Source organism: Tachysurus vachellii, chromosome 23 (assembly GCF_030014155.1).
Source record: "Tachysurus vachellii isolate PV-2020 chromosome 23, HZAU_Pvac_v1, whole genome shotgun sequence".
Classification (NCBI taxonomy): domain Eukaryota; kingdom Metazoa; phylum Chordata; class Actinopteri; order Siluriformes; family Bagridae; genus Tachysurus; species Tachysurus vachellii.
In genome coordinates, this window is record NC_083482.1 from 4,178,143 (window position 1) to 4,193,025 (window position 14,883).

Sequence of the window (14,883 nt, forward strand, 5' to 3'; positions counted from 1 at the left end):
GCAAACTTGCAAATTTGAAGTAGTTAGTACAGAGTTAAGAAAAAACAGGAGCTAGTAAATGGGGAAAAAAAGTGCCGCAGAAACCTGGAAAGGAGTTAGCTTGTTTGTTCCATTCAGCTATCAGAGATAGCTGAATGGAACTACTCGGGTGGTCAGGGACATTAAACTCATCTACTACAGCCTTGCTGTGTGCATACAAATAACACACATCTTACTCAGTCAGATCCATCCACAAAAAGAACACAGATACTTATCAGAGAACGTCTTTAAATAAAGTTTGAAAGAGATATCAGCAGCTTAGAGATGGTGACATTAAAGTCATGTCAGTGGTATAATTTATTGAAAGAATAACTGGTGTTTACTTTTATTGTATGTAGGTTTCCGATTTCATAAATATTTTGTTCGGTTGTTAAGATCTTGATAAGTAAAATAAGTATAAATGAATAAGAAATAAACTTTTCTTGATCGCAGAGTTGTTTCTGCAGTAATTTAAAAGCCAGTGGAAAAATGCTACCGCATTTTGTTGAGAGAACCAGAGTGAGGCTCACTTCCAGGTCGGCTTGCACAAAAACGCAAAGGACACAAACCCAGTCTACTAAAAAGAAACATTTTTACATGTTACATATATATTTTGCCTTGTTCAAGAGTGAAACAATTGAAAATAGCTAAAAAAGAATATTGGTGGGTTCTTAGAAAGTCCACAGTTCTGCAGTCCCAGGATTGTACATGAGGAACCGAGGGCTTAAGTATGGCAGATATGGCTGATCTGAGATCAGTGCTAAAGTGAAGTAGCTTGACTAGACTACCACCAATGCAGTCCGGTTGCAAGGAAGAATGATCCTGCAAAAGCTCAATCCAATATCTCAATCAGGAATCTACTTGCTAGAACAAAATGACATCAAATGCTGTTTCTTGATTGGAGAATTGTTAATATTCTGAGAGTTCAATCTCTTCTTCTTGTCTATTTTTTTCTTTAAGACTTGTCCCGGTGGCGACCGTACTATTTGCTCACAAATCCTGCCCGAGGCGTCCTTAGTAGACTGAGTGACTCTTGGTATGTGCTTTGGAGACACAACGCTGCCATTTTGGTTAGAATATTTTAAAGAATATTTTTCATATCGCTTTTCTGTTGTCCATTTGTAGTGCATGCTAAATTCCATGTCAGAGTAACCATTAGGCTGATTGGTCGCTTGAGTTGGTGAATACTTCATGGGCAGAATCAGCTTTGTTGAATCTACATTTCCTGAATTTCTTCCATGATGAATTAGGTTGGTGTTAAAGCACGATTTGTTAGCAACAGAAAGGTCCAGAGCATGGTTTTGATGGAACTGGACTTCCCGATTTGTTTGCATTGGCACAACCTTAACTGTGAGGTCGAGCACTTCTTCCTGAGAAACTGGATGGAAAGGTTGTTTTGGTAACTGCAGGAAATCATAGCCAGACATTCTGTTGTGGGTACAAACTGAAATATATTCTGTCTGGGTGCTTCTGCTTGTTTTAATGGTATGACTTGGTCTAGAGAGGCAAGAGTCTGGGATGAATGGGATTGGGATTGGTATAGGTAGAGGCACTGGCAAAGGAACGACAAATGGAAAGGGTACCAGCAAGGTGGCAGGAGGAAGCAGGGAAACCGGTGGGGAACCAGTATAGAGGTGTGACAAAGTGCTATCTGGAGGGATGAAACTTGCACCAAAGGCATTTGATGAAAATGAACTACTCCCTCGACAATGTGGAGAGCTAAACAATTGCTGTAAAGATGATATGAATTCAGAGCTGTACATGGCAGTGTTCTCAGACTTCCCTTTGCAACTGTGAGACTGATCGATTGTCAATGACAGGTTCTGAGAGAGTCCATTATTCTCCAGCAGGCTATAGTGTACCTGTGGCTGATCAAAAATCAATGGTAGAGTGTGACTGCCAAGTGGAGGCGTGATTACAGGTGTGGCTATTGTTTCAGGTTCTATTTCCCCTGCTTGTTGCACCTGGACTGGCAGCAGAACTGGACTACCAGCGCAGCACACAGGTTGCAATGATGCTGGCATTTTCACAATTAAACCCAACAAAGTTTCTGAGAAAGGAATGGAAATGGCAGAGCCTTCAACAACCACTTCTGAAGAATGGACCGGTCCTGGTCCTGTAGCTTTATTTGAATTGTTGCTCCAAGTCTCAGAAGGGAGGGGGCGCTCTTCCAAAGCCTCTGCTTCTTTATGTGCTTTGTTTTTGGTCCCTCGAATTTGACAAGGCTCACAGTGTAAGCCCTCCATAATGAACGCTAATGACTAAGCATTTGTGGTTTTCCTAGAAAAGAATACAGCATCAAAATCAGTCATATCTATAAAGTATTACATATACATTATTAAACATTTAAAATGTTGAATTTTCCATTCAAATAATGCATTTATTTCTTTACCCTTAAAGCAAGAAGCACTAAAACTATTGTATTCGAGTGTTCAAGCTGAAGAGATGCTTGAAAAATTGACCACCAATTAAAAAAAGACCAAGTCACCCAGGTTTATGGGTGACCAGAATCATAGTAATGTACAAAGAAATATGATCATATGTGGACTGTGTACATCAACCTGACATGATAGTAGACTTGTCTTCGCTAGTTGAGCCCCACTGCATGAATCAGGCATGGGGGAAACTTCAAATCAAACTGAATCTTTAGGATAAAACATAAAATTTCTATATAAAAGCTTAATATGTATGGGATAAAACATAACGGTTTGCACAGATCTGGGAATATAATCAGTGACACTGTGGCATGATGTTGCTTTACATGAATTACTGTTATCGCTAACATTGGAATTTTTATAATATCCGCAGGAGCTGTCTTTCCCCCACACTCCTTAGTTCTTTTATGTAATTTAACTTAGTATATAACTGATGTGAATTATAAGATAGTGGATTATAGACATGCATTTAGGCTGATTGGAATCTCAAAAGTGTCTCTAGAGTGTGAATGTGTGCTCTGTAAAGGACTGGTGCTGGTCCTCTGCCTTGTCCCCTGGAATAGGCTCCAGGTTCCCTATGAAGGTTCAGTGGTACAGAAGATTGGTGGATGTAACCTGTTTGTAATTAGGTTTAGATTATGGTGTGTCTGTTACAGAAATGATTACACATTAGAACAAGCTAATTAGTATGAAGTTATGATTTACTTTGCAGGTACTTTGCAAAATTCCAAATGTAAAGATTTTTTATATTAAATACCAGAGAGACCTCTGGAAAATACAAAGATGAACACACACTACTTAGAAAAATTATGGCCTGACTTTGTCATGACTGTAACACAGTATATAAAACTGACAGTTCATTTCTCACAACTATTGAATGAAACAAAAATGCTTGGCCAAAATAAGTGTTTTTTTTAACCTCGACTAATATTTGTGCGATATTTTGTGTCCGGATTTCAAGCTCTTCTCTACATTACCATAACACTTCAGTACAAATGTGTCTTATGAAACTTAAGGAGTCATAAAGTTCTGCTCATTGGAACACAGCACTGCTTCATTTCCTCTCCGGCTCTTGTCATTTTGCATGCATTGTTAGCCAGCGAAGCACTGTCATCGATAACCAGTCATAAATTCAAGCGTTTGTTTAAATCCTTGGAATACAAACACACGTCTGACACAATGAATTCCACTCGACAGGCCTAAAAAATACCAAACAGCCTGCCAAGAACTTTGAAATAAATAGCGGCCATAAAAAAGACCTTTTAAATGGTAATTCGGGGGTTGGAAAGTCTACAAGGTCGCTTGCTGACTGTGCCGATGATTTATACCAGCAGAGGAGTAACTATGTCATAAAACAGAGATTTAAATGAGTCAGCATTTCCAAACACACCAACTACCTTCCAAGGTGACACTTATTTATTTACAGCCTTTTCTCAGTGCGAATCCCTTCTCAAAAATAACTAAAGTATCCAAACTCTGATTCTGCTTCGAAATACCAGAGAAGGTTTGATATAAGCGTAGCACATTGTGACAATATATGCAACCTTTTAACTTTCTATAAACTATTTATACATTTTTAAAGTACCTATACAGCAATTTGCCATTGATTACAAATGCATACTTTTTTATCCGTTTTTTTTTCTTTCATTTAATACAGCAGCAAATCCATGAAACGGGTTCCTGTTATCCGAGGCTATGGAAAGTCGAAGATTTAACTTGTTCCCAAGAAACCTGTCAAAAATCTTACCTTACACAGTGCTGACACTGGAGATTTTTCTATGTATATAAAAATCAGCATGTTTTTTAACCAATTTATTTATAGTGTTGTGTTGTGGACCCATTGAGGGGGTTGAGCCTCTCATTGAGCCTCCGCTTGCCTCTGGGGTGTGGGGTAAGTGCACTAACATGCTAAGCCACTATGCCCCCAACCTTAGGCATTTACCAATTTCTGTTATAAATAGACATGTGATATATTTGTCAAGTATACGAGTCGCAACTTCTGCAATATTTACCTCATATTCATGTGCTATGCATGCTCTTTGTCTACTGAATCCATAAAGCAGCCTGCTCTACGTCAGGCAAAGCTCAGCGACCAGAAATACACATTAGTAAATATTTGTATTACGCTTGAAGAAATTGTATGTTTGTATATTTTGCTGCAAACATACTTGACACTTACATAAATCATCATGAGCTCTAATGATCCCTAGCAGAAAGCAGATCTAGTTTGGATTAGCCTGCAGTAAGCAAAGAGAGGGGTCATTCTTACAAAATAACAGGTACCCGAATACCCAAAGCATATTTTTTAAAAGTAAGACTGGAGGAATGTGAGACAGTGAAATGTAAGACAGAGAAATGTGAGACAGTGGAACATAAGACAGAAGAGTGTGAGACAGTGGAATGCAAGACAGGGGAATGTGAGACAGTTAAACATAATACAGTGGGATGTGAGACAGTGTAGCATAATGAACGCAAAGTACTTCTTGTATTTTGTCAGAGATCTACTGTAATAAACTGCTTATTAATTAAGATTTTTGAAACTCTAATTGTTTTATTTTCTTACAAACATATTTGAGTAGAATGTGAGACAGTCGAAAGCAGGACAGTGGTATGTGAGACAGAGAAATATAAGGCAGTGGAATGCAACTGTGTGGAAAGAAAGACAATGGAGTTTAAGAGAGTGGGCATTTCTTTGCAAACCTTTTCAAATGGATGTTGGGGTGCCAATATTTTCACACTAATTACTGTCTTATACTGTAGATACAGTATCAGTACAGTATCTGTATTTGGTGACACAAGTATTATAAGGTTGTGTTCTATTAGCAGGACAACCGGAGGGCTGGTGCTGAATCCCTTATCTCATTCATTCATATATGTATCTTGAGGAACTGAACATCATGGTTCAATCACAGAGCATTAAACCCCAAACAGCTTCACTGCTGTCTTGTCTTTTTTTACCAAAATCAGGCCTAGACCTTATTAATATAAACTAGTAAAAAAAAATAAATCAATAAAAAGCACTTTCTTGACACCTCAATGCATAAAAAAGTTTAGTACTGTGAAAGCTTTGTGAGGGTATCTGTAATATAATCAGTGTTTGGCTCTCTGCTTCAGTTTCCTAATCACGTTCCTCAGAGGCCAACGTTAACGAGTTGAATATGCCAGATACGGAACTTAATATCCTCCATGTGGAAAGCCACTGGGCCAACACCAGAGAGGCTAAAACAAATTAAAGCCGATTAAGAGGGAAAGGCGACCCTCTCTAGTCTGTTATGGAGAAAATAGCACCCACTTACAAATAAATAGAACTATATCGGGTTTTTGAAACGGTCTAAAAGGAGCAGCACCAGCTTTGCTTTGCGTTGATGTTACTGATACACATTAACAGGGATATTATCGCATGTTAGGAAAGGTACAGCAGGAACCTTTATAGCATTAAAGATCCAATTTACATCACACCCTGAATGAACTCATCATATTTTGTGAATGTTTACAAGTTAATCTACAATATTTTCCCATTGCTTTCTTCATTGTCATAATTCAACCAGTGTGAAAAGGACCAGAGTGCAATAAGAGTTGTACTATAACAGTTGTGGCAAGGAAATTGGTTCAAATAATATTTCATGCAGTTATCAGATATCAGTGTAAAAATCTGCATATCTTTAAGAAAAATGAATAAAGGCATTACATTTCACAAGTATCCAAAATAGTCATGGTCCACGAAGATGTCTTTGGACTGCAATTACAATGAACAGTTTTGCACTCAAGTCTCAAATAATAACTTTCATGCAGTCTTCTTTAATATGGACAACATGATGCAAGTACAGAGCCAAGCACTTCATTTTTTTTTTTATGCATGGTCATACAGCGTTTTGTTGCTGCCCGACGCCCTCCAAGGTTACGGGTTTGATCCTGAGCTCTGGTTACTTTCTTTGCAGATTACTGTCTCACATGTTCTCTTCTTGGTCCTCTGGTTTCCTCCAACCCACCCAAATCCACTAGTAGGTGGACACATTTGTCCTAGATGTGTGTGCGTGTTTGTGTGTGTGGTGCCCTGCAATGCGCAGGCATTTTACTTCAGTTGTGTCTTCCCTACACGCCTGACAATGAAGATTCATGAACGAATAGACTTCTGAGCAGCTAATATCAGTTCTGAATAGATGCTCTGTTGTGTACTGCTTAAAAAAATTCTTATTGATGATTAATCTATATTGTAAATTATATCTCGTGTTATGAGAGATGTTACATTTTAGATGAAAACTTAAAGGTTTATAAAATAGAACCGAAGACATTTAAATTTCAACTTTAAAGGTCTTTATGTGTTTGACCTTTAAAAAAAAGTAAAAATATTTGCCATAAATAAATGATAGGAAAGGGAAGTTTAAAAGCTATTTTTAGTTATTTTTATTCATGATATTCAACTGATATATTTAACATTAGAGAAATCTAAAATCGCTTTATTGTTTTATGAAGCAGTTACCAAAAAAACCCACTGTCTTAAAAAGCAATAAAATGCTCAGATCCAACCGAAACCTCTCTATTCCCTGTATAGTTAGTAGAGGATATGCAACATCTCATCCAGTTGATACAGACCCATTGCGCCACAGACTGTTGCTGGTTTGATTTGTTGGGGTTTTGGCACCCGCAAATGGCTCGTTTTGGTTTTGTAACCACTCTTTAACTTTTCTTGCTTTGCTACAGCTGAAAATAAACCATCTGCATTAAAAACATTGGGGGAAAAAAAGTAAAAATCAAGTGGAAAAATCTCCACAAAGCAGCTGAAGTGCGCGCTACAAATAAGAGGAGTAACTGCGCACTTTAAAAGTACACTCTTTTCCAATGACCTTCATTTAATCTAAAATTTCAAGTCGATATGAATAGATTTGTTGTATGTATAAATTTAAATAAGTCGCCCCCAGGTCTTACCTTCACAATCAAATCAGCCACGTTAACCGGCACAGATACCGTTCCTGCGCACCGCTTTTTGGAAGTGTGTCATTTGCCAGTCGCTATAAGAAGTGCACTCCACGGACAACCTTCTTTTCTGGTGTATTCAAGACTTTCATACTGTTCTACTGGAGGTGGGAGAGTATCACAGAATCCCACAAATCTATTTTCTGAATACACACTGCTGAATACACAGTAATTACACAGTAATTTTGGGTAAATGTGCATTCTTGAAAAGACATAATATCACAACAACATTAATACTAATACTAATAATTGTAAGGGAGGGATTTTCAAATCTTTGGAAACCAGGGACTTAAAAATATCTTTATAAGAACTTTAATATCCAGTAAGAAACTCAGATCTACTTTAGAAACTACGATTATGCATCCCTCCATCCATTTTATGTACCACTTTGCACAGGGTCTCAGAGAACCTGCAGGAGCCAGGGGAACTTGGGGCATGAGGCAGCAGAAACCAAGTATGTGGTGTCAAAACATTAGAAGGCACAATCACAAGCACACTCACACAACCATTTACATGCTACAGACAATTTAGAGATGCCAATGGACCTACAAAACATGTCTTTGTGCTGAGCGAGGAAACCAGAGTACCAGAGGAAACCCCCAAAGCACAGGGACAATGTGCAAACTCCACAACCACAGGGCAGTGATGGGAATTGAACCCTGGCACTGCAAAGTAAACATACTAACCATTAAACCCATCTGGTCTGATCCAGCTGAACCATGCAACAATAACAGAAGTTGGTCTGGTCTGATTACTCCATGTGGATGCACAGGTGTGTGTGTGTCTTGTACCTGGGAAATAGTGGGCAACAGGATGCACTATATGAAGAAGGCAAACCGACAGAGCTTCTCTGGGCAATGTTCTGCTGGGAAACTTTGGTCCTGATATTCATGTGGATGTTACTTTAACATATACCGCATATACCACACACCAACATTGCAGACCAACCCCTTCATGGCAACCATATATCCTAACGGCAGTGGCCTCTTTCATAGTGTGCTCAGGAATGATTTGAGGAACATGACAAAGAGTTCAAGGTGTTGACTTGGCCTTCAAATTCCCCAGACCTCAATCCAATCAAGCATCTAATCGATCCATGGAGGCCCCACTTGGTCTTTTTCCAGGCTTTACAACCAAAAATCAATATTTTCTTGTTTTAGATTGCATACATATTATGATGATGTGATACATTTTCCATGGGATATAAATTTAGTTATTGAATTAGTTCTGTCATACAATGGACAATAAAAAAAAAACTGTAGTTCTTTTTTATATGTGAGTTTCACCAGGCCATGGGGTATCTTATTTTCAGCCACATAACTGAATTAGCTCTAGAGGTTGCATAAAAAAGCGAAGGAATTTGAATGAAGTCATCATGGCCTCTTTCACTCTTGTCATCCCTAAAAGGCTCATTGTTTTCACTGTTTGCCTCCAAGACTGGATGATCTTCCTAGTGTCGCAAACCTTAAAGCCTACGGGTCAGAGGGGACGACCATGGAGCAGCCCACTTAATCTGCCTTCAGATGTCTCATTTAGCACCTTAATCAGCTCTCAATGGCCGTTTTTTAGGGTTTTTTTGCAGAGAACTGAGTAGTGCATTGTTGGCTTCCTCTTCAGGAGAAGAGTATGTGAAGATTTATTTTCTTCTCTGGGATGTTTTACTTACTCGCATGGTGAGATGGATAAAGTCTGGTTCATAACCGAGTTTTGTGCCACTGTACAAAACGGTTTTCTGATATTTTAAGCATATTTCAAGCTTGGAAATGGTCTGACTAATTATATTCTTTTAAAGAAAACAGATTTGCTAAAGGAATCCTTTACAGCGAGAATGATGTTCTGCACTGCCCCCTGCTGGTTAAATGAAATAACATGCCACATAATAATAAGTCATCACAATATATTGCAGTGAAATGGACAACTGAGAAATTGAAATCTTAAAGTGTTTCACCCAAAATGCTACAAATTTAAATTAGCAATCAAACAACAGTTTATGCAACTGCAGTGTAATATCGTATAATTCTGCAAAAACAAACAGAAAAAAATATTGTTTTTTTTTTTCCCAAATGCGATTTTTAGGCATCTGTCTAAGCTTAATATTAGTTAGCATTATCCTGAGAAAGTGACTAGAATAACATACATTTCAAACTATTATACCCAGAGTAATTCCTGTTTATCAACTGTGATGTTGTTGAATATACTTACTAGGCATTGTCCTCTGCAACAAGGACAGGTGAGTGTTTGCTCCATTTTCATTATTCGTATACATGTTTCTAGTATCAGTTTATTGTCTTTTGTCAGGGCTGAGAATGCTGACTCTTTATGTTAATGAAACAGCCATACTAAAGACAAAACTGCATTGCATTAAGTCTGAAACTTAATGTTAGTGCTGACTGTCACTCTGGTACTTCTCATGAAGGTTTGTTATACTCATAGTTTACATGGATAAACTTAAAAAATATATTGGCCGTATTAAGAAACTCTAATAGGAAGCCATTACCCATATTTGGTTGCATTGAAAACAGCTTTTGCATTTAAATTGTTACGTTAAGCCTTTCTTGCAGAATTCCAGCCCAGAAATCTTCTACCAATAATTTATCTGGAAATATTGTTTCAAACTTGGTAAGGATGACGTTGCTTGCCTTATAACATTGTATTACAATAAAGCAGTACTGTTTTACAATGGGAATACAGTGCAGGTTTACCTTTAATTTTTTAATGGCAAAACTGTGCATCAAAACTGGGTGGTTGATGGTACACATGAGGTACACATGCACTTTCAATAAGTTCACAGTAAACCCTTTTACTCTTACACAACCAGCTGCAGCGTATGTTTGAATTGGTTCTGGGAAAAAAAAATATTATTTTAGACTATTTATGACTCCAAAGAAAGTGTAATGGCAATAAATTCATTATTGTGCACATCACAATAAAGTGGGCTTATTGTGGTGCATTAATGTAAGCTGGTTAGCTTTTTTCTTGGATGTGATCCTTCAGTGCTATGCATTTGAATCTCTGACCTAAATGGTGATTTCATCGTCTGTTCATTCTGCAAGTTCAGAAAACAGAACAGAGCCGATGGTTGTGATGTAAACGTAACACTGGACACCCTTGAAATGCCATTACAATATCAGTGCCACTCAGCCATTCAGCCAACCCAACAAACAACCATCCTTTTGTCCGGTCAAGCATTCAAGCAACCAACAAACCTCTCAGACAACAACTCACAAAAATGTCCTAATCAATCAATCAAAATCAATGGAAAAAAACAACCACTTTTTTTTTTTAATGCAGTCACATTTATTGGCCTTCTCTATGCACAGATACTAAGCAAGCCAGTTGGGCTGGCAAGGTATGGTTTAAATATACAGTGGAAATCATCACAATGTTTACTAAAAAATAAATACAAGGACAGAGATGCACAGGTCAAAAATATACAAAGGCATGTAATTAATGTAAACTTTGAAAAAATTTTACAAAAAAAAAACAAAAAAAAAACTTGCATTTTTTTTTTGTTTGCATCTTTAAAAAGATTTGTAAAGAAGATATGTACATGTTTATACAAAAATACAAAACAGATGCGATTTTAAGTGAAGAGACTTTGAGTGACATGCTGTCCAGTTAAACCTTTGCAGTTAAACCCATGGTCATTCATCCAATTTCTGGTGTCTTTACTTCTTTTATTCACATTCATACCTGTACAAATCCTTTGACAAAAGCGTAATGTGCTTCCCCATTTGTGCAGTGTGATATCAGGTGATATGCGTAATCATTTCATTAAAGGAAAACACAAGTTACAGTGAGATTCAGTGTGAAACAGCAGTGTGTGTTGATTGGAGATTATTTCTCATGAACACTTTGACATGTGATTGAACTCTGAGGTACTGAAAGTTCAATGAACCTTAACTTAGAAACAATGAGATCTAAAGGCTTTGCATTTCATTCCTTGTTTCAAATACAGATGTCAATGTAAAGCCTGAACAATTTTTAGGATTTTTAAATCCTAAAATACAGCTACCGTAATCTGAGTCTTGTTATAGGAAGATAATGTGGGCAAATACATGTACACTGCTACAATAGCTTTAAAGATTTATGATGTCACTAGTGTTGAAGGTACATCTCTGTACTTAAGCCAGATGATGTGATTTAAAAAAAAAAATAAAAATGCTATGAGAAGACAAATGTAAATTTTAATGGCAATGGCAATAATGACAGAATACGATCTGGGTATAAAATCAGTTTAGAGCACCAAAAACAGCTGAATTAAGTTTCATATCATACAGCAAATATGTAAATTATGCAAGTTTACAGCTAATTAGAAACTTTTTTTTTTTTACATTTTTTTTTTACCATTGGCTAATACACCCCTGATATGAAATATGTTCAATTATAACCTTTTTAGTTAAATAAAGCTTTATCATTACTCTTTTCTATATTTGTTAACAAAATAATTCTCTGGATAAAATATCCCATAATGAAAAATATTTTATATTTTCTTCCTTATTAAATGCTGCTGTCTAATAGAGGATTTTACAGATTTCATACTTCTATAGGTATGCATATGTCCACACACAGATTAAAAGGTACAGTCCATATGTTTTCAGTGTTCTGATAAAAAAAAAAAGAAATGGCGATTTTAGATTAAAAAAACAAAGGAAAGCATATATGGAACATTTCTTTCAGTGAATATTGTTACTGGAGTAATGTTATAGTATATATATAAAACGTAATACAAAGTATTGTCAGGACATACATAAAGTATTGTCGGGACATACAGTACATGGTAACGGAACAGTCCAGAAATAAAAGGCTGACTTATTCTCATATATTTGTTAGTCATACAACCACATATATACAAATAATGAGCAAAGCATTCTCCCAGTATTGCAAATCAGCAATTAAGAGATGTAGCTACATAAATGGTCGATCACCTATCCTCCCCATCAGCACAGATATCACCCAAAAACACCAATATATACTCTAAACCTGTCAGAGAGCAGACTTCTCTATATATTTAATATATATATATATATATATATATATATTTTTTCTTTTATACCAACAGTGCTTCAACAGATTGTCCAGTTCTTCCACTTTAGGGATATAAAGCTGAGTTTATTCATATAACAATAAAGAAAAAAAAAACCCTCAAACATCAGTATATTCAAACTTTCACCTATTGAACATACAAACACTCAATGAATGCAAATGATTTGAAAATTAACAAATTTCCCTATGAACTATAGACCCTTATTGCATGCTGTATAGAAGACAAAATAAAAGCGGGGAAAGGGAGCACCATGACAGTACTCATCAGAAAACAATGATTTCAAATGGACTGATTCACAGCTTGTCCATCCTCCACTTTTCGGCACAGTGTAAGTTTGACAAACCTCACTTTTTAATTCCATAACATCTCTTACTGAATAATAAAAAAAAATGACTGCAAACTGAATTCAGTCAACAGCTTGCTTGCACAACTTTAAGGGTATTCATAGAATACAGTTCATGATTTCACGGTTGTATTCTTCCTAGACATTAAGCCCCTATATGTTCTATACCTACAAAATGTATACATAATTAACGTAATTAAGTGCATTCAAATGTAAAATATAACATAATCTTTTTCTGGTAGTGTATGCTCAAAGCTGGTGTTAAGAGAACTACAGTTAAAAGCAACATGGCAGCCTGTAACTGAAAATATAAACTTTTAATGTTATGGGTGGCACCATGTGAGAACTAACACATGGACTCACTTCTATCATACATACACATTGCACCAATCCTTTGTAGGATGTTTAAAGGAATTATCTTTCTTATCTCCAAACAAGTGCAAAATATTTGCAGCCTTTGCAAACCCATTCATTTACACATCAAGAATTCTCAACCATAGAAAAAAGCCTATAATCCCAGAGACTCAATCTGTCCTGTGGAATTTATAGACCTTCTGTTAGGAAAGGCCACAGTGTGATTGTCCTGTGTAAGCCTAACTAAAGTCCCAATTAGGAATCACAACAATGGGCATGTTGGTATTTGGTACTGCAAAAACAAGTGTCAACAATGCTACAAACCATCCAATATAAAAAGCATCTGATCTTGAGGATAGTTGGAGTAGTTTGATACTTCCTGACTGAGACTTTAGCAGGGTCGTGTCTAATATTTCCTTCTAGTTTTGCACCCAACACATTAATGATATTTTTGTTAGCAAAAGCTGAAGATATAATGTTTTGAAAATAAAGTTGTTTTCATCATCCACACACATTGCTATAATTTACACCCTTCGCATTTTATAAGTGAAAACAAAAGAGAGGATTGGCATTTTTTTAAAGAATCAATATTTATCAAGCATCCATATAAAAAAAAAAGATGTTCCAATAGATTTTAATGGAAATAAAATTTCATCACTGAACAAAACGTTCACCCAGCATGTGGATAAAATTTTTTTTCAAAGTTTTCACTTAAGTTTAGGACTGAATTTATGGAAATTTATTAATATTATTTTTTCTGAGGGACTTATTTTGCTATTGTTTAAAAAAACAGGAAAATACCAGAAGCCATGATACCACTAGGAGGAGCGGTCATCATGTGGACTTCCATCAGAGTTTTCGGTTTCTCCTTCTGAAATTGCCTGCATTGGGGCAGTGTATAGCCGGCTGCGAGTACTGTATCTACTGCTGCTTGCAGCAGGTGGGATCCTAGAACGACCTTGCCTGGAGGCAGCAGACAAAGAATGGGTTTTTGTAGAGAAACCTTCAATATTGGCCTTGGGGAAAGTACCTGGGATTGGCTCTATGCTGGCTGGAGACTCCTGCATGGGTGAAGGCAGTTCCTCTGGTTGTCTGGAAGCCTCTAATTCACCTGGTGTCTTGGGAGTGATGGGGCTCTTAAGGATTTCTGTTGCAGACATGCGGTAACTGGTGTCAGTGCGACTGCCCTTCTTCAGCAGCAGTAACTTAAATTCCTCATTGGAGGTGCTGGATTTTTTGGCACTCCTGTAAATGGGTCCTGGTGGTCTCTGAGAACCAGCTACAGGAGTTGGGACAGTTGGACATGCCACAGGATGACTGACTGGACCACTAACAGGAGGAACACCAAGACGACTCTTCCCATTGAGCTCTCCCGAGTCTTTCCGCCCAAGTACTTTCCTTTTGGATCTAAAATATTTATAGTATTACAGAGGATTACAGGATGACATACATTTTGGTATAGGTTGTTTACAGTGTATATTTATTTTGATATTTTAGATTACCTGTGTATCATGGCAAACAAATCTTCAGTTGTGCGTAGTTTATTAGGTGAAGGGAATAAGTTATCATCATCAAACTTAGAGTCATCGGTCAGAGGAGAATTTGAGTTGTCACTAGGTGTTGAGTCTGTGAAAATTACATATTTATTTCTTCAATAACATGCATGTATTTTTATTAATTTAGATATTTATATATGAATGTTTCAATCTATA

General features: G+C 36.8%; 2 protein-coding genes across 3 annotated transcripts in view; both read right to left on the minus strand.

The window, feature by feature from the left end:
* Positions 1 to 81: 81 nt before the first annotated feature.
* si:ch211-161f7.2 (retinoic acid-induced protein 2) lies at positions 82 to 7,448 on the minus strand. The gene is made up of 2 exons (XM_060859477.1): positions 7,380 to 7,448; positions 82 to 2,298 (listed from the first exon to the last, which is right to left on the minus strand). Exon 2 carries the CDS (start codon positions 2,262 to 2,264, stop codon positions 876 to 878), a length of 1,389 nt encoding a protein of 462 aa, XP_060715460.1. The 5' UTR covers positions 2,265 to 2,298; positions 7,380 to 7,448; the 3' UTR covers positions 82 to 875.
* Positions 7,449 to 12,538: 5,090 nt separating this feature from the next.
* nhsb (Nance-Horan syndrome b (congenital cataracts and dental anomalies)) overlaps positions 12,539 to 14,883 on the minus strand; it is a 50,324-nt gene continuing 47,979 nt past the window's right edge. For both annotated transcript variants that reach the window (XM_060859689.1, XM_060859690.1), the window contains exons 10-11: positions 14,674 to 14,797; positions 12,539 to 14,578 (exon numbers count right to left, since the gene is read on the minus strand). In XM_060859689.1, the coding sequence (XP_060715672.1) occupies positions 13,990 to 14,578; positions 14,674 to 14,797 (713 nt within the window). In that variant the 3' untranslated portion in view covers positions 12,539 to 13,989. The remainder of the gene's footprint in view (positions 14,579 to 14,673; positions 14,798 to 14,883) is intronic.